This window comes from Cyanistes caeruleus, chromosome Z (assembly GCF_971803275.1).
Source record: "Cyanistes caeruleus chromosome Z, bCyaCae1.hap1.1, whole genome shotgun sequence".
Lineage (NCBI taxonomy): Eukaryota > Metazoa > Chordata > Aves > Passeriformes > Paridae > Cyanistes > Cyanistes caeruleus.
This window is the reverse complement of record NC_141732.1, coordinates 58171411-58196899: the sequence shown is the minus strand read 5'-3', so window position 1 is coordinate 58196899 and position 25489 is coordinate 58171411. Positions and strand designations below refer to the sequence as shown.

At 49.8% G+C, this 25489-nt stretch overlaps 2 protein-coding genes and 1 long non-coding RNA gene across 3 annotated transcripts in view; 2 read left to right on the top strand and 1 right to left on the bottom strand.

Moving 5' to 3' along the window:
• Positions 1-25489, bottom strand: part of LOC111941366 (uncharacterized) — a 298151-nt gene that overhangs the window by 118136 nt on the left and 154526 nt on the right. The window lies entirely within an intron of this gene.
• Positions 5096-9334, top strand: LOC147648482 (zinc finger protein 541-like). The gene is made up of 8 exons (XM_086868251.1): positions 5096-5229; positions 5387-5565; positions 5975-6078; positions 6635-6710; positions 7060-7148; positions 7686-7769; positions 8610-8773; positions 9238-9334. The coding sequence occupies exons 1-8, from the start codon at positions 5096-5098 to the stop codon at positions 9332-9334; spliced, it is 927 nt and encodes a 308-aa protein (XP_086724377.1).
• LOC111944565 (zinc finger protein 541-like) lies at positions 10967-17170 on the top strand. The gene is made up of 11 exons (XM_086868250.1): positions 10967-10978; positions 11137-11316; positions 11451-11654; positions 12558-12607; positions 12765-12904; positions 13353-13456; positions 14013-14088; positions 14439-14527; positions 15065-15148; positions 15987-16150; positions 16615-17170. Exons 1-11 carry the CDS (start codon positions 10967-10969, stop codon positions 16709-16711), a joined length of 1200 nt encoding a protein of 399 aa, XP_086724376.1. The 3' UTR covers positions 16712-17170.

The following is a 25489-nucleotide window of genomic DNA, read 5'->3' as shown; positions in this document are numbered from 1 at the left end:
GGTCTCCTAGGTGCGCTGATGCTTCCGCAACACACTGTGTTGGGAGAGCTGGAGTGAATGGGGGAAAGAAAAACTGTGCTACACAGATTTGTTGTTGATCTCTGCATCGCATGCATTCCCACATAGCGTAATACACTGTATAATACACACTGCATAATGCCTCTTTTACCCCCTATTTACTTCATTTTACACCCTACTCAATTTACGCCGTGATTTTGCTTCCTAGGTGACTCCAGAACTCTGCTTTTTCTCCAATGCACCCTACAGGATGGCCATTTTAGAGTCCTTCTTTTTCTCTTCCCAACAGATTCAGAGCAAGACTGTGGCCCAGTGTGTGGACTACTACTACACCTGGAAAAAAGAATATAAACTTGCCAAAAGTCTTGCTCAGGTGAGTGGGAAGAAAATCAAGATAAGCCCGGAGGGTGGAGAAACTGGGAGAAGGGGACCAAACCTGCTGGCAAGCCTGTGAGACACTGCTCTGCCAGGATCACATTGTCCCATCCACTGGAAAGGCGCAGCAGATGCTGCCCAGGCCTTGTTGGTGCTGCTGCTCTTATGCTCTTATGGAGCATAACTTTGACCCAAGAAAGCAGCACTGTCACCAAACTGGGCTTGGACGCTCTACTGACTGCTTTCTCAAGAGCTGGTACCCTTCCTGATTCCAATCAGATCCTTCATTCCCCACTGCTTGCTAACATCAGTAATGCTGGCTGCGCTCGTGGAGATTCTGCAGATGTTCAGGGACCTTTTGTAGCATGCCAATGGACTCCCCAAAAAGGAGCTGCCCATGCTGTGGCTCTGCTAAAACTTTCCTTACTGACAAACCAGAATTTGCTTCACAGAGAGAGAGAGAGAAAGAGATTAGTTTGGGCAGTAGAAACTGGGTAGCCGTGTGTCTTTATGAATTTGGCTGAATTTAAAAGCCATTCCCTAGACAGGGAGGAGAACTAGGGGTAAATAGATGCTAGGCAGAGAGGTACAATTAAGAAATGGAGAACTATAGATAGGCACGTATTGATCCCACCCCTTCAGGCCGTAGAAAGGAGGCGTTTTTTCCTCCAAGTGCTGTGTTTGCATTGCGCTGCAGCCTGCCCCCAAATCCAGCTGTTTTCCCAGCTCTTTAGGCTTGGGAGGAATTTGCTTAGGCCCATGGATTTTGGCGCTGGATGCTCTGATTTCCAGCTTTGTGAGAGGAAGGAAAAATTGATAAGGATTCTTTGATTTCCAGACTGTGAGCGAACCAAAGAGGAGCCAAAGCCCTCCCAGAAAGGAGAATGGGGAGACAGGGAAGAGAAGCCGCAAGAGGGCCCGCAACGCGGAGTGTCCCTGCTGCCAAGCGCCCCAGCCACCCCATTTGGCGGGAGGCCCCTTTCCCTGCGGCCAGTGCAAGCGGTGCGCAAGTTCTACCTCTTTCTTCTCAAAGCCTGCGCCTTTGGACTAAAACAGGCTGACCGTGTTCAAAGGCACCACGGGGGAAGCTGAGGGCACTCGCAGGATCGCCTCTCACCGCCGTGCAAAGCCTTACAATGCACTTGCACCCCAAAGAGCTTGGTTAAAGCCCAGCGTTCCCAGGGAAACCTTGCCGTGCCCCACCAAGACACAATTCGAACACAAGTAGGAACAGGGAGACCAAAGCTTGCTTTGATGGTGCCGATCAAATCAAAAATAAGATGAAGCAAAAGGAGGAAGACGTTTGAAGGAACTGCAACCAAAAAGATCAGATTTATGCTTCTGATCAATTTACAGAGGTGCCACAGCCAGAAAAGACAGAAATTCACGGAGACATGGAAATCTTGGAGCTTGGTTTAATGGGGTGTATTGAATTAACAATGGATGGTTTGTTTCCTGTCTTCCAGGGTGTTTGAAACCGTCAAGGAAAGGAACGCACATCGGAGAAGCCTTTGCCCACGGAAGGAAGCAGGGCCTCTCCCCAAGAAGAAAAGACCAAATTAACCCTGCCGCTTGTCCGGGCCTCACAAGAATTATCTGCCAAATGGCTCTAGATAGAAATCAGATTGCTTTTTCAGTAGTTTATTAGGATTGTTTATTCTTCAATTTAGTTGACTAGATAGACATTTCTCAATTTGTTACTTCAGATTCATTAGCTTTCTTAAAGGGTTATTAGGATTATTAGATTATTATTGTGATTAGATAATTTGATTATTCGATTCTTAGGTTATTAGGTTATGATATTTTTATTGTTAGATTATTAGATTAGATTATTACCTTGTTAGATTATTATCCGTCAACGGAAGGGGTTTGGTCCATTATTAGCTTATTAGATTATTACTGTTAGGTTATTATCGGTCAATGTAAGAGGTTTAGCGTTGCTCGTTAAGCTCCATCTTTTGTTAATATCTTGCTTTCATTAAGACAAAATCTGTCTTTCTCATTAAAGCAAAGTTTGTTCCATTTGGTCTTTTTGTCTGTATGAAATCACTCAAGCAATGTCTGTCCCATTTGTTTGCTGTTGCAAACACGGTATTGGCCCTGAGAAGAATCTGGGCACGTGCATCCTCCCACAGGCCCAGCCCCTTGCACAGCTGGCAGGACCTCCAAAGGTGTCTCCCCATTGTGCCAGTGAAATAATGATGGGCTTTCATCCTTGGATTCCTAAAAATCTCAGCTTGGAATGAAAAGGAAGCCTTGGTTTAATTCAATGAATCGGATCTATATGAGTGGGCTTGTCTCATTCTACTTGGAGGGGATAAAAGCTGGGGCTTGTAGTACTTTTGGTCCACAAGCAACATAGCTTTGTTCCATTTTGCTGGACAGATGGACTTGGCCACCTTCAAGGACTTTTCCAACCTCTGCCATTCTATAAAATTAACATCCACATGCATTCCCAAGAAACCAGCAGCTCACTTTCAGTTTCCCTTTCAAAGACCAGCCTCCTGCTCTGGGCCTCGACCAAGCTCCTTAGATCAAGCAAAACGGGAGTGAACATTATCCTCTCACTTCTCACACCTTTGGTATTTACACCAAAGGAGCAGGAAACTCGCTCCTTTTATCGAGCCCAGCAAATGGCATGGCCTGGCAAGGTCTTGGGAGCAGGGGCTGGGGAGAATGGAGACGAGATGAGGGAGGGGGGAACTACCAGGCTGGTTCTGGGATGCTGACGCAAGCTTGCTCTTGTCTGACGGAGCCACTGCAGGTGGCATTTGGAGCCTCCAAAGCATCTGCTTTGCAGTGGGCCTTGTTACAGCTGCCCCCTGGCTTTGTTGCTCTGTGTGTGTGTGTCTGTGTGTGTGTGTGTGTGTGTGTGTGTGTGTGTGTGTGCAACAAGCAGGCTGGGAAGGAAGCAAGATTTGCTTTTGCCTAACATTAGGCAGGAAAGCAGTAAAACAGGCTCTGTTTCGCCCTATCTGGGACCTAAGTAGTAAAACAAGTGGGAAGGCCATTCGTGTGAAAAAGTAATTCTGTTTGTGCTAGTCTCCCAGCCTTTTGAGAGTAACAACTCATTTCTGCAAGGGAGCTGCAAGAAAGAAAAAAAGAATTCTGCATTAAATGTTTGCTAGGGAATTGCTGGTGGAGTGTCCCCATCAATTCCCCTGAAAAACACCCTGTTTCTCCAAGTTTCAGGGAATGACGGTTGAGGTGAGAGGCTGCTCAGCTCAAAGGCGGGAAAACATCAAGAGACATCATTAGGCATCAGACAGTTTATAAAGGGGGCTGGATGAATGCTTCCACTTTGAGAGAAAGCTGTGGAGCTGCCTCTCCACTGAACGACTGGCAGGCTCTTGCTCCTCTCGCAGCTGGAGCAGAGCCAGGGCCAGGATCCTTCTGCTTCTCCAGTGCAGACAATGTGCTACGGGCCCTTTGACAGAGCCACGCTCCTGTTCAGCTGGAGGCACCTTCCAGAGAAGCACGCAGAAGACCCAGGGCTCTCCCTGCACTGCTTTGCCCTGTCCACAGGTCTAGCGAGAAATGGCCCAGTGGGCAGGTCCTCAGGGCAACCTTGCAGCAGCAGAAGTAAAAGAGGCCAAGGTGCCCCATCCCTGTTTGTGTCCCCTGGCTCCCCTGGCTCCCCTGGCTCCCCCAGGCATGGAATGTTGGGCTGTGCCCATAGCAACTGTCGTCGTTGTCTCCCACTCCTGTGGCCGTTGGTGGAACACTGGTGCTGGACCAGCGCTGGAGCAGCAGCTGCAGGATCTGCTCCTGGGCTGCCCCTGACCAGCCACCTTCTAGCCTCAGTGCCAGATCTGGCCTCCTTGTAGACATCCTGATCTCGTCTGCCAGCAGGCATCCCCACACTACTTTGGCACTGGCAAAGGTAAGAAAATCCCCGTTTGCCCCCAAACCACTAAGAGAACGGCAGGAGGCTCCACTTGGCTGTCCCACCAAGCAGAAGACAGACACGGTCCTCCAATACTTGGCTTTCACTTACAAAAATGGCCTGGTTTCAGCCATTCTTACATACTTTCATCATTTACACTGACATTAGCTTTTAGTATCTTTCTAGATTCTTTTTTTTCTACCTGCATTGCATCTCTGTAGATGAATGATAGAGGATAGATCCTCTTATCTCTATGGAGATATTGGGATCAATTTGTCTATGATTTTCAATGCCTCTAGGGCTGCCTCTGCCTCATGGTCAGAGGCAGCTGTGAAATGGGGCCGTCTGGAGTGGTCCTTCTCAACAACACAGTCACAGTATGGCAGAACTTTCTGGCTTGCAAGGCACCCACAAAGTTGAGTCTGGCTCCTGGCCCCGCCCAGGACAGCTTCAAGAATCGCACCCTGTGCCCCAGAGCAATGGCCAAATGTCCATTTTTCAGCTCTGTCAGGCCTGGTGTTGTGACCCCTTCCCTGGGGAGGTTGTGCCAGTGCCCAACCACCCTCTGGCTGAAGAACCTGGTCCTCCTATCCAAGCTAAGCCTTCCCTGGCACAACTTCCGTGCCATCCTCTTGGCTCTTCTCACTGGCCCCAAGACTGAAGGCAAGCCTGAAGGCAAGACTGCCTGTCCCTCAGTCTTCCCCTCTTGAGGACACTGCAGGCTGCCACAGGCTCCTGCCTCGCAAGTTCCACGTGAAAAACCCAGCAATTGCACCAAATTGAGGGGAGCTGGGACGCAGGAGCTTGTGCTTTGCAATGACGACGAGGAGGAGAAGGAAGGCTAGCGACACATCTTGGCTGAATTCTTTTTATCTGGGCCATTGTTTTGCTCTCTTCCAGGTGCAAAGGAGAGGCACAATGAAAAGGAAAGCAAGAGCCCACACTGGACCGTGAGTTTTGCCCTAGGGATTAAAGAGCGGCAAAGCTGAGGAATGGCGAGGAGGAGACCTGTCATTCCACAGTTGGGCTGGGATTGCTTCAAGCCTGTCCGTGGCATGTGTCTCTTGACCACTTGCCCTTCTCCCCTCCACTCCCTTTGCCCTTTAGACACATCAGGGTTGGCAGTGACTTTCAGGCTGAGCTCCCCGAGCTGCAGACCACAGCAGCGAGTGAGGAGGAAGAGCATGCATCCCTGGTCTGGAAGCCTTTGGAGGAAGATGACTCTGACATGGGAAAACCTGACAGAGGTAGCTGCCAAGCTTTTCTTCCAGCCCTGAGATACCTCGGCGTGTCAAATGCTCCTTTTTGTTGGTAAAAGGCAGCTTTTGGCATGCTCTGCATCTCTCCTTGTCTCACCCATCTTCTCCCATGGGAGTGTTAGAGGCAAGGAGAATGCTCCATTCTTGCAGCAGAGCGGGAAAAAGAACAACTTGCCGCCTCTCCCTACCGGTCAGGGGCATTGGCCACTGGAAGGGGAGAGATTGGCCCCTGCCTCTTATTCCAAAGGCTGCTTTCAAGGGAGAGCCAGCACTACGTGGGCCCTTGGTTCAGCTGCCCCTTTCTTTGCTATCCTTTCCATGCTCTCCAGCCGCTTGGCTGTCTTTAGCTCTTGCGCTTTCCTTCTCCCTTGTATTGCAGCCTTTCCCCTTTCTTGCTTCAAGCCTGACTTTCAGTGGGTTTGTGTTGTGCTTGCAGTAAGACAGCTCTTGGACATGGCCAGCGCCCGTGGCGTTTCCGGGCCAGCGGCTAACCTGGAGCTGGCCCTGCACTGCCTGCACCAGGCACGCGGCAGCCTTCCGGTAAGAAGCGGCTCTTTGGGTGCCCAGAAGAGCGGACAGGGAATTCCTAAGGCCTGGGCACTGGGATAGCCACTCCTGGCTGCTCTTTGAAGAAGGGGGGCTAACAAGGAGTGGAGAACTTGCTGCCCGCTGTGTCTCCTCCAGCTACAGCAGAGGCGAGCCCAAATGGCTTGAGCAGGGAGAATATCTCTCCTGGAGGCGCTGCTGGCAGCTCCCACAGCCTGCTCCCTTGTCGATCTCCCGCACATCTGTGTGCTCTAACACATTCTGCGGGGAACTGAGGGGAAATCCCCACAAGCCTCAGTGAGCGCAGGCAATTCTGGCTTCAGGAGAAGCATTGAGGTGGTGAGCAACATGCCACGCTTTGGCAAGTGGGATCAAAGGCTTGGGCAGTAAAAAGGAAGGTTTGGGAGCAACCCCCAGTGTTGAACCCATAGGAGATCCAGCGGGCTGAACCCCTGAAGAGGCAAAGTAGCTGAAAGGTAGCGGCGTTGATGGTTTGTTGGCTCCTTTCTATGGCGGGGAAGCTAAAGCCTTTTTCCCTTTGATCTTGCAGGAGGCTCTGGACATGTTGCTCTCAGGGGGGCCTCCCACACCTCAAGGCCACCCCTTGGCTGATTATCATTACACAGGTAAGCCAAGCACAGCTTGTTCCTTCACTGACAGATACTGCCTGCCGTCCCCTTAATTGCCATGGCAAGCATTTGTGCTTCAACTAATAACGCCACCACAAGGCCTCCTCTTGCCTGGGGCAGGGGAAAGCAGCAGCATCTCCCCCTTCAGCTTGCCTGGCAGTTTTCCCTGGGGTTGTTTTGGGTTTTTTTTCCCGCCTGGAGAATGCCTGCTCCTGTCTCCATTATTCCCAAGGGAGCAGACATGTACGCAGGTGAATGGTGGATGGCGCCAATTTTGTTTTGGCAGCCAGTGGCATCTACTGCAAGTGGATGGAGGCATCAATTGACCTGCTGCTTTTCTTGCCAGACTCTGACAAATGGACACCTGAGGAGAAGGAGTCCTTCGAAAAGGCTTTTCACACCTATGGCAAGGATTTTCATCTCATCCAGAAGCAGGTAAGGCCATAGGACATTGTTTTAAACTAGCAGATCATCAGGAGGAAATGTTGATTATTTCTGCTACCAAATACTGGAATCCAGTCTCTCTCTCTCTCTTCTCAAATCCCAAGAAGAATAACATAATAATGAAACGGGATATCAAAGGCCTGCAAGAAAGGGCTGATTCTGCCTCAAAGGCCCTTTCCTCCAAGCTCTTTCCAAAGACAAAGGCTTCTTCTGTCAGATTTGGTCTCCTAGGTGCGCTGATGCTTCCGCAACACACTGTGTTGGGAGAGCTGGAGTGAATGGGGGAAAGAAAAACTGTGCTACACAGATTTGTTGTTGATCTCTGCATCGCATGCATTCCCACATAGCGTAATACACTGTATAATACACACTGCATAATGCCTCTTTTACCCCCTATTTACTTCATTTTACACCCTACTCAATTTACGCCGTGATTTTGCTTCCTAGGTGACTCCAGAACTCTGCTTTTTCTCCAATGCACCCTACAGGATGGCCATTTTAGAGTCCTTCTTTTTCTCTTCCCAACAGATTCAGAGCAAGACTGTGGCCCAGTGTGTGGACTACTACTACACCTGGAAAAAAGAATATAAACTTGCCAAAAGTCTTGCTCAGGTGAGTGGGAAGAAAATCAAGATAAGCCCGGAGGGTGGAGAAACTGGGAGAAGGGGACCAAACCTGCTGGCAAGCCTGTGAGACACTGCTCTGCCAGGATCACATTGTCCCATCCACTGGAAAGGCGCAGCAGATGCTGCCCAGGCCTTGTTGGTGCTGCTGCTCTTATGCTCTTATGGAGCATAACTTTGACCCAAGAAAGCAGCACTGTCACCAAACTGGGCTTGGACGCTCTACTGACTGCTTTCTCAAGAGCTGGTACCCTTCCTGATTCCAATCAGATCCTTCATTCCCCACTGCTTGCTAACATCAGTAATGCTGGCTGCGCTCGTGGAGATTCTGCAGATGTTCAGGGACCTTTTGTAGCATGCCAATGGACTCCCCAAAAAGGAGCTGCCCATGCTGTGGCTCTGCTAAAACTTTCCTTACTGACAAACCAGAATTTGCTTCACAGAGAGAGAGAGAGAAAGAGATTAGTTTGGGCAGTAGAAACTGGGTAGCCGTGTGTCTTTATGAATTTGGCTGAATTTAAAAGCCATTCCCTAGACAGGGAGGAGAACTAGGGGTAAATAGATGCTAGGCAGAGAGGTACAATTAAGAAATGGAGAACTATAGATAGGCACGTATTGATCCCACCCCTTCAGGCCGTAGAAAGGAGGCGTTTTTTCCTCCAAGTGCTGTGTTTGCATTGCGCTGCAGCCTGCCCCCAAATCCAGCTGTTTTCCCAGCTCTTTAGGCTTGGGAGGAATTTGCTTAGGCCCATGGATTTTGGCGCTGGATGCTCTGATTTCCAGCTTTGTGAGAGGAAGGAAAAATTGATAAGGATTCTTTGATTTCCAGACTGTGAGCGAACCAAAGAGGAGCCAAAGCCCTCCCAGAAAGGAGAATGGGGAGACAGGGAAGAGAAGCCGCAAGAGGGCCCGCAACGCGGAGTGTCCCTGCTGCCAAGCGCCCCAGCCACCCCATTTGGCGGGAGGCCCCTTTCCCTGCGGCCAGTGCAAGCGGTGCGCAAGTTCTACCTCTTTCTTCTCAAAGCCTGCGCCTTTGGACTAAAACAGGCTGACCGTGTTCAAAGGCACCACGGGGGAAGCTGAGGGCACTCGCAGGATCGCCTCTCACCGCCGTGCAAAGCCTTACAATGCACTTGCACCCCAAAGAGCTTGGTTAAAGCCCAGCGTTCCCAGGGAAACCTTGCCGTGCCCCACCAAGACACAATTCGAACACAAGTAGGAACAGGGAGACCAAAGCTTGCTTTGATGGTGCCGATCAAATCAAAAATAAGATGAAGCAAAAGGAGGAAGACGTTTGAAGGAACTGCAACCAAAAAGATCAGATTTATGCTTCTGATCAATTTACAGAGGTGCCACAGCCAGAAAAGACAGAAATTCACGGAGACATGGAAATCTTGGAGCTTGGTTTAATGGGGTGTATTGAATTAACAATGGATGGTTTGTTTCCTGTCTTCCAGGGTGTTTGAAACCGTCAAGGAAAGGAACGCACATCGGAGAAGCCTTCGCCCACGGAAGGAAGCAGGGCCTCTCCCCAAGAAGAAAAGACCAAATTAACCCTGCCGCTTGTCCGGGCCTCACAAGAATTATCTGCCAAATGGCTCTAGATAGAAATCAGATTGCTTTTTCAGTAGTTTATTAGGATTGTTTATTCTTCAATTTAGTTGACTAGATAGACATTTCTCAATTTGTTACTTCAGATTCATTAGCTTTCTTAAAGGGTTATTAGGATTATTAGATTATTATTGTGATTAGATAATTTGATTATTCGATTCTTAGGTTATTAGGTTATGATATTTTTATTGTTAGATTATTAGATTAGATTATTACCTTGTTAGATTATTATCCGTCAACGGAAGGGGTTTGGTCCATTATTAGCTTATTAGATTATTACTGTTAGGTTATTATCGGTCAATGTAAGAGGTTTAGCGTTGCTCGTTAAGCTCCATCTTTTGTTAATATCTTGCTTTCATTAAGACAAAATCTGTCTTTCTCATTAAAGCAAAGTTTGTTCCATTTGGTCTTTTTGTCTGTATGAAATCACTCAAGCAATGTCTGTCCCATTTGTTTGCTGTTGCAAACACGGTATTGGCCCTGAGAAGAATCTGGGCACGTGCATCCTCCCACAGGCCCAGCCCCTTGCACAGCTGGCAGGACCTCCAAAGGTGTCTCCCCATTGTGCCAGTGAAATAATGATGGGCTTTCATCCTTGGATTCCTAAAAATCTCAGCTTGGAATGAAAAGGAAGCCTTGGTTTAATTCAATGAATCGGATCTATATGAGTGGGCTTGTCTCATTCTACTTGGAGGGGATAAAAGCTGGGGCTTGTAGTACTTTTGGTCCACAAGCAACATAGCTTTGTTCCATTTTGCTGGACAGATGGACTTGGCCACCTTCAAGGACTTTTCCAACCTCTGCCATTCTATAAAATTAACATCCACATGCATTCCCAAGAAACCAGCAGCTCACTTTCAGTTTCCCTTTCAAAGACCAGCCTCCTGCTCTGGGCCTCGACCAAGCTCCTTAGATCAAGCAAAACGGGAGTGAACATTATCCTCTCACTTCTCACACCTTTGGTATTTACACCAAAGGAGCAGGAAACTCGCTCCTTTTATCGAGCCCAGCAAATGGCATGGCCTGGCAAGGTCTTGGGAGCAGGGGCTGGGGAGAATGGAGACGAGATGAGGGAGGGGGGAACTACCAGGCTGGTTCTGGGATGCTGACGCAAGCTTGCTCTTGTCTGACGGAGCCACTGCAGGTGGCATTTGGAGCCTCCAAAGCATCTGCTTTGCAGTGGGCCTTGTTACAGCTGCCCCCTGGCTTTGTTGCTCTGTGTGTGTGTGTCTGTGTGTGTGTGTGTGTGTGTGTGTGTGTGTGTGTGTGCAACAAGCAGGCTGGGAAGGAAGCAAGATTTGCTTTTGCCTAACATTAGGCAGGAAAGCAGTAAAACAGGCTCTGTTTCGCCCTATCTGGGACCTAAGTAGTAAAACAAGTGGGAAGGCCATTCGTGTGAAAAAGTAATTCTGTTTGTGCTAGTCTCCCAGCCTTTTGAGAGTAACAACTCATTTCTGCAAGGGAGCTGCAAGAAAGAAAAAAAGAATTCTGCATTAAATGTTTGCTAGGGAATTGCTGGTGGAGTGTCCCCATCAATTCCCCTGAAAAACACCCTGTTTCTCCAAGTTTCAGGGAATGACGGTTGAGGTGAGAGGCTGCTCAGCTCAAAGGCGGGAAAACATCAAGAGACATCATTAGGCATCAGACAGTTTATAAAGGGGGCTGGATGAATGCTTCCACTTTGAGAGAAAGCTGTGGAGCTGCCTCTCCACTGAACGACTGGCAGGCTCTTGCTCCTCTCGCAGCTGGAGCAGAGCCAGGGCCAGGATCCTTCTGCTTCTCCAGTGCAGACAATGTGCTACGGGCCCTTTGACAGAGCCAGGCTCCTGTTCAGCTGGAGGCACCTTCCAGAGAAGCACGCAGAAGACCCAGGGCTCTCCCTGCACTGCTTTGCCCTGTCCACAGGTCTAGCGAGAAATGGCCCAGTGGGCAGGTCCTCAGGGCAACCTTGCAGCAGCAGAAGTAAAAGAGGCCAAGGTGCCCCATCCCTGTTTGTGTCCCCTGGCTCCCCTGGCTCCCCTGGCTCCCCCAGGCATGGAATGTTGGGCTGTGCCCATAGCAACTGTCGTCGTTGTCTCCCACTCCTGTGGCCGTTGGTGGAACACTGGTGCTGGACCAGCGCTGGAGCAGCAGCTGCAGGATCTGCTCCTGGGCTGCCCCTGACCAGCCACCTTCTAGCCTCAGTGCCAGATCTGGCCTCCTTGTAGACATCCTGATCTCGTCTGCCAGCAGGCATCCCCACACTACTTTGGCACTGGCAAAGGTAAGAAAATCCCCGTTTGCCCCCAAACCACTAAGAGAACGGCAGGAGGCTCCACTTGGCTGTCCCACCAAGCAGAAGACAGACACGGTCCTCCAATACTTGGCTTTCACTTACAAAAATGGCCTGGTTTCAGCCATTCTTACATACTTTCATCATTTACACTGACATTAGCTTTTAGTATCTTTCTAGATTCTTTTTTTTCTACCTGCATTGCATCTCTGTAGATGAATGATAGAGGATAGATCCTCTTATCTCTATGGAGATATTGGGATCAATTTGTCTATGATTTTCAATGCCTCTAGGGCTGCCTCTGCCTCATGGTCAGAGGCAGCTGTGAAATGGGGCCGCCTGGAGTGGTCCTTCTCAACAACACAGTCACAGTATGGCAGAACTTTCTGGCTTGCAAGGCACCCACAAAGTTGAGTCTGGCTCCTGGCCCCGCCCAGGACAGCTTCAAGAATCGCACCCTGTGCCCCAGAGCAATGGCCAAATGTCCATTTTTCAGCTCTGTCAGGCCTGGTGTTGTGACCCCTTCCCTGGGGAGGCTGTGCCAGTGCCCAACCACCCTCTGGCTGAAGAACCTGGTCCTCCTATCCAAGCTAAGCCTTCCCTGGCACAACTTCCGTGCCATCCTCTTGGCTCTTCTCACTGGCCCCAAGACTGAAGGCAAGCCTGAAGGCAAGACTGCCTGTCCCTCAGTCTTCCCCTCTTGAGGACACTGCAGGCTGCCACAGGCTCCTGCCTCGCAAGTTCCACGTGAAAAACCCAGCAATTGCACCAAATTGAGGGGAGCTGGGACGCAGGAGCTTGTGCTTTGCAATGACGACGAGGAGGAGAAGGAAGGCTAGCGACACATCTTGGCTGAATTCTTTTTATCTGGGCCATTGTTTTGCTCTCTTCCAGGTGCAAAGGAGAGGCACAATGAAAAGGAAAGCAAGAGCCCACACTGGACCGTGAGTTTTGCCCTAGGGATTAAAGAGCGGCAAAGCTGAGGAATGGCGAGGAGGAGACCTGTCATTCCACAGTTGGGCTGGGATTGCTTCAAGCCTGTCCGTGGCATGTGTCTCTTGACCACTTGCCCTTCTCCCCTCCACTCCCTTTGCCCTTTAGACACATCAGGGTTGGCAGTGACTTTCAGGCTGAGCTCCCCGAGCTGCAGACCACAGCAGCGAGTGAGGAGGAAGAGCATGCATCCCTGGTCTGGAAGCCTTTGGAGGAAGATGACTCTGACATGGGAAAACCTGACAGAGGTAGCTGCCAAGCTTTTCTTCCAGCCCTGAGATACCTCGGCGTGTCAAATGCTCCTTTTTGTTGGTAAAAGGCAGCTTTTGGCATGCTCTGCATCTCTCCTTGTCTCACCCATCTTCTCCCATGGGAGTGTTAGAGGCAAGGGGAATGCTCCATTCTTGCAGCAGAGCGGGAAAAAGAACAACTTGCCGCCTCTCCCTACCGGTCAGGGGCATTGGCCACTGGAAGGGGAGAGATTGGCCCCTGCCTCTTATTCCAAAGGCTGCTTTCAAGGGAGAGCCAGCACTACGTGGGCCCTTGGTTCAGCTGCCCCTTTCTTTGCTATCCTTTCCATGCTCTCCAGCCGCTTGGCTGTCTTTAGCTCTTGCGCTTTCCTTCTCCCTTGTATTGCAGCCTTTCCCCTTTCTTCCTTCAAGCCTGACTTTCAGTGGGTTTGTGTTGTGCTTGCAGTAAGACAGCTCTTGGACATGGCCAGCGCCCGTGGCGTTTCCGGGCCAGCGGCTAACCTGGAGCTGGCCCTGCACTGCCTGCACCAGGCACGCGGCAGCCTTCCGGTAAGAAGCGGCTCTTTGGGTGCCCAGAAGAGCGGACAGGGAATTCCTAAGGCCTGGGCACTGGGATAGCCACTCCTGGCTGCTCTTTGAAGAAGGGGGGCTAACAAGGAGTGGAGAACTTGCTGCCCGCTGTGTCTCCTCCAGCTACAGCAGAGGCGAGCCCAAATGGCTTGAGCAGGGAGAATATCTCTCCTGGAGGCGCTGCTGGCAGCTCCCACAGCCTGCTCCCTTGTCGATCTCCCGCACATCTGTGTGCTCTAACACATTCTGCGGGGAACTGAGGGGAAATCCCCACAAGCCTCAGTGAGCGCAGGCAATTCTGGCTTCAGGAGAAGCATTGAGGTGGTGAGCAACATGCCACGCTTTGGCAAGTGGGATCAAAGGCTTGGGCAGTAAAAAGGAAGGTTTGGGAGCAACCCCCAGTGTTGAACCCATAGGAGATCCAGCGGGCTGAACCCCTGAAGAGGCAAAGTAGCTGAAAGGTAGCGGCGTTGATGGTTTGTTGGCTCCTTTCTATGGCGGGGAAGCTAAAGCCTTTTTCCCTTTGATCTTGCAGGAGGCTCTGGACATGTTGCTCTCAGGGGGGCCTCCCACACCTCAAGGCCACCCCTTGGCTGATTATCATTACACAGGTAAGCCAAGCACAGCTTGTTCCTTCACTGACAGATACTGCCTGCCGTCCCCTTAATTGCCATGGCAAGCATTTGTGCTTCAACTAATAACGCCACCACAAGGCCTCCTCTTGCCTGGGGCAGGGGAAAGCAGCAGCATCTCCCCCTTCAGCTTGCATTGCAGTTTTCCCTGGGGTTGTTTTGGGGTTTTTTTTCCCCCCTGGAGAATGCCTGCTCCTGTCTCCATTATTCCCAAGGGAGCAGACATGTACGCAGGTGAATGGTGGATGGCGCCAATTTTGTTTTGGCAGCCAGTGGCATCTACTGCAAGTGGATGGAGGCATCAATTGACCTGCTGCTTTTCTTGCCAGACTCTGACAAATGGACACCTGAGGAGAAGGAGTCCTTCGAAAAGGCTTTTCACACCTATGGCAAGGATTTTCATCTCATCCAGAAGCAGGTAAAGCCATAGGACATTGTTTTAAACTAGCAGATCATCAGGAGGAAATGTTGATTATTTCTGCTACCAAATACTGGAATCCAGTCTCTCTCTCTCTCTTCTCAAATCCCAAGAAGAATAACATAATAATGAAACGGGATATTAAAGGCCTGCAAGAAAGGGCTGATTCTGCCTCAAAGGCCCTTTCCTCCAAGCTCTTTCCAAAGACAAAGGCTTCTTCTGTCAGATTTGGTCTCCTAGGTGCGCCGATGCTTCCGCAACACACTGTGTTGGGAGAGCTGGAGTGAATGGGGGAAAGAAAAACTGTGCTACACGGATTTGTTGTTGATCTCTGCATCGCATGCGTTCCCACATAGCGTAATACACTGTATAATACACACTGCATAATGCCTCTTTTACCCGCTATTTACTTCATTTTACACCCTACTCAATTTACGCCGTGATTTTGCTTCCTAGGTGACTCCAGAACTCTGCTTTTTCTCCAATGCACCCTACAGGATGGCCATTTTAGAGTCCTTCTTTTTCTCTTCCCAACAGATTCAGAGCAAGACTGTGGCCCAGTGTGTGGACTACTACTACACCTGGAAAAAAGAATATAAACTTGCCAAAAGTCTTGCTCAGGTGAGTGGGAAGAAAATCAAGACAAGCCCGGAGGGTGGAGAAACAGGGAGAAGGGGACCAAACCTGCTGGCAAGCCTGTGAGACACTGCTCTGCCAGGATCACATTGTCCCATCCACTGGAAAGGCGCAGCAGATGCTGCCCAGGCCTTGTTTGTGCTGCTGCTCTTATGCTCTTATGGAGCATAACTTCGACCCAAGAAAGCAGCACTGTCACCAAACTGGGCTTGGACGCTCTACTGACTGCTTTCTCAAGAGCTGGTACCCTCCCTGATTCCAATCAGATCCTTCATTCCCCACTGCTTGCTAACATCAGTAATGCTGGCTGCGCTCGTGGAGATTCTGCAGATGTTCAGGGACCTTTTGTAGCATGCCAGTCGACTCCCCAAAAAGGAGCTGCCCGTGCTGTGGCTCTGCTAAAACTTTCCTTACTGACAAACCAGAATTTGCTTCACAGAGAGAGAGAGAAAGAGATGAGTTTGGGCAGTAGAAACTGGGTAGCCGTGTGTCTTTATGAATTTGGCTGAATTTAAAAGCCATTCCCTAGACAGGGAGAAAAACTAGGGGTAAATAGATGCTAGGCACAGAGGTACAATTAAGAAATGCAGAACTGTAGATAGGCACGTATTGATCCCACCCCTTCAGGCCGTAGAAAGGAGGCGTTTTTTCCTCCAAGTGCTGTGTTTGCATTGCGCTGCAGCCTGCCCCCAAATCCAGCTGTTTTCCCAGCTCTTTAGGCTTGGGAGGAATTTGCTTAGGCCCATGGATTTTGGCGCTGGATGCTCTGATTTCCAGCTTTGTGAGAGGAAGGAAAAATTGATAAGGATTCTTTGATTTCCAGACTGTGAGCGAACCAAAGAGGAGCAAAAGCCCTCCCAGAAAGGAGAATGGGGAGACAGGGAAGAGAAGCCGCAAGAGGGCCCGCAACGCGGAGTGTCCCTGCTGCCAAGCGCCCCAGCCACCCCATTTGGCGGGAGGCCCCTTTCCCTGCGGCCAGTGCAAACGGTGCGCAAGTTCTACCTCTTTCTGCTCAAAGCCTGCGCCTTTGGACTAAAACAGGCTGACCGTGTTCAAAGGCACCACGGGGGAAGCTGAGGGCACTCGCAGGATCGCCTCTCACCGCCGTGCAAAGCCTTACAAGCCACTTGCACCCCAAAGAGCTTGGTTAAAGCCCAGCGTTCCCAGGGAAACCTTGCCGTGCCCCACCAAGACACAATTCGAACGCAAGTAGGAATAGGGAGACCAAAGCTTGCTTTGATGGTGCTGACCAAATCAAAAATAAGATGAAGCAAAAGGAGGAAGACGTTTGAAGGAACTGCAACCAGAAAGATCAGATTTATGCTTCTGATCAATTTACAGAGGTGCCACAGCCAGAAAAGACAGAAATTCACGGAGACATGGAAATCTTGGAGCTCGGTTTAATGGGGTGTATTGAATTAACAATGGATGGTTTGTTTCCTGTCTTCCAGGGTGTTTGAAACCGTCAAGGAAAGGGACGCACATCGGAGAAGCCTTCGCCCACGGAAGGAAGCAGGGCCTCTCCCCAAGAAGAAAAGACCAAATTAACCCTGCCGCTTGTCCGGGCCTCACAAGAATTATCTGCCAAATGGCTCTAGATAGAAATCAGATTGGTTTTTCAGTAGTTTATTAGGATTGTTTATTCTTCAATTTAGTTGACTAGATAGACATTTCTCAATTTGTTACTTCAGATTCATTAGCTTACTTAAAGGGTTATTAGGATTATTAGATTATTATTGTGATTAGATTATTTGATTATTCGATTCTTAGGTTATTAGGTTATGATATTTTTATTGTTAGATTATTAGATTAGATTATTACCTTGTTAGATTATTATCCGTCAACGGAAGGGGTTTGGTCCATTATTAGCTTATTAGATTATTACTGTTAGGTTATTATCGGTCAATGTAAGAGGTTTAGCGTTGCTCGTTAAGCTCCATCTTTTGTTAATATCTTGCTTTCATTAAGACAAAATCTGTCTTTCTCATTAAAGCAAAGTTTGTTCCATTTGGTCTTTTTGTCTGTATGAAATCACTCAAGCAATGTCTGTCCCATTTGTTTGCTGCTGCAAACACGGTATTGGCCCTGAGAAGAATCTGGGCACATGCATCCTCCCACAGGCCCAGCCCCTTGCACAGCTGGCAGGACTTCCAAAGGTGTCTCCCCATTGTGCCAGTGAAATAATGATGGGCTTTCATCCTTGGATTCCTAAAAATCTCAGCTTGGAATGAAAGGGAGCCTTGGTTTAATTCAATGAATCGGATCTATATGAGTGGGCTTGTCTCATTCTACTTGGAGGGGATAAAAGCTGGGGCTTGTAGTACTTTTGGTCCACAAGCAACATAGCTTTGTTCCATTTTGCTGGACAGATGGACTTGGCCACCTTCAAGGACTTTTCCAACCTCTGCCATTCTATAAAATTAACATCCACATGCACTCCCAAGAAACCAGCAGCTCACTTTCAGTTTCCCTTTCAAAGACCAGCCTCCTGCTCTGGGCCTCGACCAAGCTCCTTAGATCAAGCAAAACGGGAGTGAACATTATCCTCTCACTTCTCACACCTTTGGTATTTACACCAAAGGAGCAGGAAACTCGCTCCTTTTATCGAGCCCAGCAAATGGCATGGCCTGGCAAGGTCTTGGGAGCAGGGGCTGGGGAGAATGGAGACGAGATGAGGGAGGGGGGAACTACCAGGCTGGTTCTGGGATGCTGACGCAAGCTTGCTCTTGTCTGACGGAGCCACTGCAGGTGGCATTTGGAGCCTCCAAAGCATCTGCTTTGCAGTGGGCCTTGTTACAGCTGCCCCCTGGCTTTGTTGCTCTGTGTGTGTGTGTCTGTGTGTGTGTGTGTGTGTGTGTGTGTGTGTGTGTGCAACAAGCAGGCTGGGAAGGAAGCAAGATTTGCTTTTGCCTAACATTAGGCAGGAAAGCAGTAAAACAGGCTCTGTTTTGCCCTATCTGGGACCTAAGTAGTAAAACAAGTGGGAAGGCCATTCGTGTGAAAAAGTAATTCTGTTCGTGCTAGTCTCCCAGCCTATTGAGAGTAACATCTCATTTCTGCAAGGGAGCTGCAAGAAAGAAAAAAGGAATTCTGCATTAAATGTTTGCTAGGGAATTGCTGGTGGAGTGTCCCCATCAATTCCCCTGAAAAACACCCTGTTTCTCCAAGTTTCAGGGAATGACGGTTGAGGTGAGAGGCTGCTCAGCTCAAAGGCGGGAAAACATCAAGAGACATCATTAGGCATCAGACAGTTTATAAAGGGGGCTGGATGAATGCTTCCACTTTGAGAGAAAGCTGTGGAGCTGCCTCTCCACTGAACGACTGGCAGGCTCTTGCTCCTCTCGCAGCTGGAGCAGAGCCAGGGCCAGGATCCTTCTGCTTCTCCAGTGCAGACAATGTGCTACGGGCCCTTTGACAGAGCCAGGCTCCTGTTCAGCTGGAGGCACCTTCCAGAGAAGCACGCAGAAGACCCAGGGCTCTCCCTGCACTGCTTTGCCCTTTCCACAGGTCTAGCATGAAATGGCCCAGTGGGCAGGTCCTCAGGGCAACCTCGCAGCAGCAGAAGTAAAAGAGGCCAAGGTGCCCCATCCCTGTTTGTGTCCCCTGGCTCCCCTGGCTCCCCTGGCTTCCCCAGGCATGGAATGTTGGGCTGTGCCCATAGCAACTGTCGTCGTTGTCTCCCACTCCTGTGGCCGTTGGTGGAACACTGGTGCTGGACCAGCGCTGGAGCAGCAGCTGCAGGATCTGCTCCTGGGCTGCCCCTGACCAGCCACCTTCTAGCCTCAGTGCCAGATCTGGCCTCCTTGTAGACATCCTGATCTCGTCTGCCAGCAGGCATCCCCACACTACTTTGGCACTGGCAAAGGTAAGAAAATCCCCGTTTGCCCCCAAACCACTAAGAGAACGGCAGGAGGCTCCACTTGGCTGTCCCACCAAGCAGAAGACAGACACGGTCCTCCAATACTTGGCTTTCACTTACAAAAATGGCCTGGTTTCAGCCATTCTTACATACTTTCATCATTTACACTGACATTAGATTTTAGTATCTTTCTAGATTCTTTTTTTTCTACCTGCGTTGCATCTCTGTAGATGAATGATAGAGGATAGATCCTCTTATCTCTATGGAGATATTGGGATCAATTTGTCTATGTTTTTCAATGCCTGTAGGGCTGCCTCTGCCTCATGGTCAGAGGCAGCTGTGAAATGGGGCCGTCTGGAGTGGTCCTTCTCAACAACACAGTCACAGTATGGCAGAACTTTCTGGCTTGCAAGGCACCCACAAAGTCGAGTCTGGCTCCTGGCCCCGCCCAGGACAGCTTCAAGAATCGCACCCTGTGCCCAAGAGCAATGGCCAAATGTCCATTTTTCAGCTCTGTCAGGCCTGGTGCTGTGACCCCTTCCCTGGGGAGGCTGTGCCAGTGCCCAACCACCCTCTGGCTGAAGAACCTGGTCCTCCTATCCAAGCTAAGCCTTCCCTGGCACAACTTCCGTGCCATCCTCTTGGCTCTTCTCACTGGCCCCAAGACTGAAGGCAAGCCTGAAGGCAAGACTGCCTGTCCCTCAGTCTTCCCCTCTTGAGGACACTGCAGGCTGCCACAGGCTCCTGCCTCGCAAGTTCCACGTGAAAAACCCAGCAATTGCACCAAATTGAGGGGAGCTGGGACGCAGGAGCTTGTGCTTTGCAATGACGACGAGGAGGAGAAGGAAGGCTAGCGACACATCTTGGCTGAATTCTTTTTCTCTGGGCCAGTTTTGCTCTCTTCCAGGTGCAAAGGAGAGGCACAATGAAAAGGAAAGCAAGAGCCCACACTGGACCGTGAGTTTTGCCCTAGGGATTAAAGAGCGGCAAAGCTGAGGAATGGCGAGGAGGAGACCTGTCATTCCACAGTTGGGCTGGGATTGCTTCAAGCCTGTCCGTGGCATGTGTCTCTTGACCACTTGCCCTTCTCCCCTCCACTCCCTTTGCCCTTTAGACACATCAGGGTTGGCAGTGACTTTCAGGCTGAGCTCCCCGAGCTGCAGACCACAGCAGCGAGTGAGGAGGAAGAGCATGCATCCCTGGTCTGGAAGCCTTTGGAGGAAGATGACTCTGACATGGGAAAACCTGACAGAGGTAGCTGCCAAGCTTTTCTTCCAGCCCTGAGATACCTCGGCGTGTCAAATGCTCCTTTTTGTTGGTAAAAGGCAGCTTTTGGCATGCTCTGCATCTTTCCTTGTCTCACCCATCTTCTCCCATGGGAGTGTTAGAGGCAAGGAGAATGCTCCATTCTTGCAGCAGAGCGGGAAAAAGAACAACTTGCCGCCTCTCCCTACCGGTCAGGGGCATTGGCCACTGGAAGGGGAGAGATTGGCCCCTGCCTCTTATTCCAAAGGCTGCTTTCAAGGGAGAGCCAGCACTACGTGGGCCCTTGGTTCAGCTGCCCCTTTCTTTGCTATCCTTTCCATGCTCTCCAGCCGCTTGGCTGTCTTTAGCTCTTGCGCTTTCCTTCTCCCTTGTATTGCAGCCTTTCCCCTTTCTTGCTTCAAGCCTGACTTTCAGTGGGTTTGTGTTGTGCTTGCAGTAAGACAGCTCTTGGACATGGCCAGCGCCCGTGGCGTTTCCGGGCCAGCGGCTAACCTGGAGCTGGCCCTGCACTGCCTGCACCAGGCACGCGGCAGCCTTCCGGTAAGAAGCGGCTCTTTGGGTGCCCAGAAGAGCGGACAGGGAATTCCTAAGGCCTGGGCACTGGGATAGCCACTCCTGGCTGCTCTTTGAAGAAGGGGGGCTAACAAGGAGTGGAGAACTTGCTGCCCGCTGTGTCTCCTCCAGCTACAGCAGAGGCGAGCCCAAATGGCTTGAGCAGGGAGAATATCTCTCCTGGAGGCGCTGCTGGCAGCTCCCACAGCCTGCTCCCTTGTCGATCTCCCGCACATCTGTGTGCTCTAACACATTCTGCGGGGAACTGAGGGGAAATCCCCACAAGCCTCAGTGAGCGCAGGCAATTCTGGCTTCAGGAGAAGCATTGAGGTGGTGAGCAACATGCCACGCTTTGGCAAGTGGGATCAAAGGCTTGGGCAGTAAAAAGGAAGGTTTGGGAGCAACCCCCAGTGTTGAACCCATAGGAGATCCAGCGGGCTGAACCCCTGAAGAGGCAAAGTAGCTGAAAGGTAGCGGCGTTGATGGTTTGTTGGCTCCTTTCTATGGCGGGGAAGCTAAAGCCTTTTTCCCTTTGATCTTGCAGGAGGCTCTGGACATGTTGCTCTCAGGGGGGCCTCCCACACCTCAAGGCCACCCCTTGGCTGATTATCATTACACAGGTAAGCCAAGCACAGCTTGTTCCTTCACTGACAGATACTGCCTGCCGTCCCCTTAATTGCCATGGCAAGCATTTGTGCTTCAACTAATAACGCCACCACAAGGCCTCCTCTTGCCTGGGGCAGGGGAAAGCAGCAGCATCTCCCCCTTCAGCTTGCATTGCAGTTTTCCCTGGGGTTGTTTTGGGGTTTTTTTTCCCCCCTGGAGAATGCCTGCTCCTGTCTCCATTATTCCCAAGGGAGCAGACATGTACGCAGGTGAATGGTGGATGGCGCCAATTTTGTTTTGGCAGCCAGTGGCATCTACTGCAAGTGGATGGAGGCATCAATTGACCTGCTGCTTTTCTTGCCAGACTCTGACAAATGGACACCTGAGGAGAAGGAGTCCTTCGAAAAGGCTTTTCACACCTATGGCAAGGATTTTCATCTCATCCAGAAGCAGGTAAAGCCATAGGACATTGTTTTAAACTAGCAGATCATCAGGAGGAAATGTTGATTATTTCTGCTACCAAATACTGGAATCCAGTCTCTCTCTCTCTCTTCTCAAATCCCAAGAAGAATAACATAATAATGAAACGGGATATTAAAGGCCTGCAAGAAAGGGCTGATTCTGCCTCAAAGGCCCTTTCCTCCAAGCTCTTTCCAAAGACAAAGGCTTCTTCTGTCAGATTTGGTCTCCTAGGTGCGCCGATGCTTCCGCAACACACTGTGTTGGGAGAGCTGGAGTGAATGGGGGAAAGAAAAACTGTGCTACACGGATTTGTTGTTGATCTCTGCATCGCATGCGTTCCCACATAGCGTAATACACTGTATAATACACACTGCATAATGCCTCTTTTACCCGCTATTTACTTCATTTTACACCCTACTCAATTTACGCCGTGATTTTGCTTCCGAGGTGACTCCAGAACTCTGCTTTTTCTCCAATGCACCCTACAGGATGGCCATTTTAGAGTCCTTCTTTTTCTCTTCCCAACAGATTCAGAGCAAGACTGTGGCCCAGTGTGTGGACTACTACTACACCTGGAAAAAAGAATATAAACTTGCCAAAAGTCTTGCTCAGGTGAGTGGGAAGAAAATCAAGACAAGCCCGGAGGGTGGAGAAACTGGGAGAAGGGGACTAAACCTGCTGGCAAGCCTGTGAGACACTGCTCTGCCAGGATCACATTGTCCCATCCACTGGAAAGGCGCAGCAGATGCTGCCCAGGCCTTGTTGGTGCTGCTGCTCTTATGCTCTTATGGAGCATAACTTTGACCCAAGAAAGCAGCACTGTCACCAAACTGGGCTTGGACGCTCTACTGACTGCTTTCTCAAGAGCTGGTACCCTCCCTGATTCCAATCAGATCCTTCATTCCCCACTGCTTTCTAACATCAGTAATGCTGGCTGCGCTCGTGGAGATTCTGCAGATGTTCAGGGACCTTTTGTAGCATGCCAGTCGACTCCCCAAAAAGGAGCTGCCCGTGCTGTGGCTCTGCTAAAACTTTCCTTACTGACAAACCAGAATTTGCTTCACAGAGAGAGAGAGAAACAGATTAGTTTGGGCAGTAGAAACTGGGTAGCTGTGTGTCTTTATGAATTTGGCTGAATTTAAAAGCCATTCCCTGGACAGGGAGGAGAACTAGGGGTAAATAGATGCTAGGCAGAGAGGTACAATTAAGAAATGGAGAACTATAGATAGGCACGTATTGATCCCACCCCTTCAGGCCGTAGAAAGGAGGCGTTTTTTCCTCCAAGTGCTGTGTTTGCATTGCGCTGCAGCCTGCCCCCAAATCCAGCTGTTTTCCCAGCTCTTTAGGCTTGGGAGGAATTTGCTTAGGCCCATGGATTTTGGCGCTGGATGCTCTGATTTCCAGCTTTGTGAGAGGAAGGAAAAATTGATAAGGATTCTTTGATTTCCAGACTGTGAGCGAACCAAAGAGGAGCCAAAGCCCTCCCAGAAAGGAGAATGGGGAGACAGGGAAGAGAAGCCGCAAGAGGGCCCGCAACGCGGAGTGTCCCTGCTGCCAAGCGCCCCAGCCACCCCATTTGGCGGGAGGCCCCTTTCCCTGCGGCCAGTGCAAGCGGTGCGCAAGTTCTACCTCTTTCTTCTCAAAGCCTGCGCCTTTGGACTAAAACAGGCTGACCGTGTTCAAAGGCACCACGGGGGAAGCTGAGGGCACTCGCAGGATCGCCTCTCACCGCCGTGCAAAGCCTTACAAGCCACTTGCACCCCAAAGAGCTTGGTTAAAGCCCAGCGTTCCCAGGGAAACCTTGCCGTGCCCCACCAAGACACAATTCGAACACAAGTAGGAATAGGGAGACCAAAGCTTGCTTTGATGGTGCTGACCAAATCAAAAATAAGATGAAGCAAAAGGAGGAAGACGTTTGAAGGAACTGCAACCAGAAAGATCAGGTTTATGCTTCTGATCAATTTACAGAGGTGCCACAGCCAGAAAAGACAGAAATTCACGGAGACATGGAAATCTTGGAGCTCGGTTTAATGGGGTGTATTGAATTAACAATGGATGGTTTGTTTCCTGTCTTCCAGGGTGTTTGAAACCGTCAAGGAAAGGAACGCACATCGGAGAAGCCTTCGCCCACGGAAGGAAGCAGGGCCTCTCCCCAAGAAGAAAAGACCAAATTAACCCTGCCGCTTGTCCGGGCCTCACAAGAATTATCTGCCAAATGGCTCTAGATAGAAATCAGATTGCTTTTTCAGTAGTTTATTAGGATTGTTTATTCTTCAATTTAGTTGACTAGATAGACATTTCTCAATTTGTTACTTCAGATTCATTAGCTTTCTTAAAGGGTTATTAGGATTATTAGATTATTATTGTGATTAGATAATTTGATTATTCGATTCTTAGGTTATTAGGTTATGATATTTTTATTGTTAGATTATTAGATTAGATTATTACCTTGTTAGATTATTATCCGTCAACGGAAGGGGTTTGGTCCATTATTAGCTTATTAGATTATTACTGTTAGGTTATTATCGGTCAATGTAAGAGGTTTAGCGTTGCTCGTTAAGCTCCATCTTTTGTTAATATCTTGCTTTCATTAAGACAAAATCTGTCTTTCTCATTAAAGCAAAGTTTGTTCCATTTGGTCTTTTTGTCTGTATGAAATCACTCAAGCAATGTCTGTCCCATTTGTTTGCTGTTGCAAACACGGTATTGGCCCTGAGAAGAATCTGGGCACGTGCATCCTCCCACAGGCCCAGCCCCTTGCACAGCTGGCAGGACCTCCAAAGGTGTCTCCCCATTGTGCCAGTGAAATAATGATGGGCTTTCATCCTTGGATTCCTAAAAATCTCAGCTTGGAATGAAAAGGAAGCCTTGGTTTAATTCAATGAATCGGATCTATATGAGTGGGCTTGTCTCATTCTACTTGGAGGGGATAAAAGCTGGGGCTTGTAGTACTTTTGGTCCACAAGCAACATAGCTTTGTTCCATTTTGCTGGACAGATGGACTTGGCCACCTTCAAGGACTTTTCCAACCTCTGCCATTCTATAAAATTAACATCCACATGCATTCCCAAGAAACCAGCAGCTCACTTTCAGTTTCCCTTTCAAAGACCAGCCTCCTGCTCTGGGCCTCGACCAAGCTCCTTAGATCAAGCAAAACGGGAGTGAACATTATCCTCTCACTTCTCACACCTTTGGTATTTACACCAAAGGAGCAGGAAACTCGCTCCTTTTATCGAGCCCAGCAAATGGCATGGCCTGGCAAGGTCTTGGGAGCAGGGGCTGGGGAGAATGGAGACGAGATGAGGGAGGGGGGAACTACCAGGCTGGTTCTGGGATGCTGACGCAAGCTTGCTCTTGTCTGACGGAGCCACTGCAGGTGGCATTTGGAGCCTCCAAAGCATCTGCTTTGCAGTGGGCCTTGTTACAGCTGCCCCCTGGCTTTGTTGCTCTGTGTGTGTGTGTGTGTGTGTGTGTGTGTGTGTGTGTGTGTGTGTGCAACAAGCAGGCTGGGAAGGAAGCAAGATTTGCTTTTGCCTAACATTAGGCAGGAAAGCAGTAAAACAGGCTCTGTTTTGCCCTAT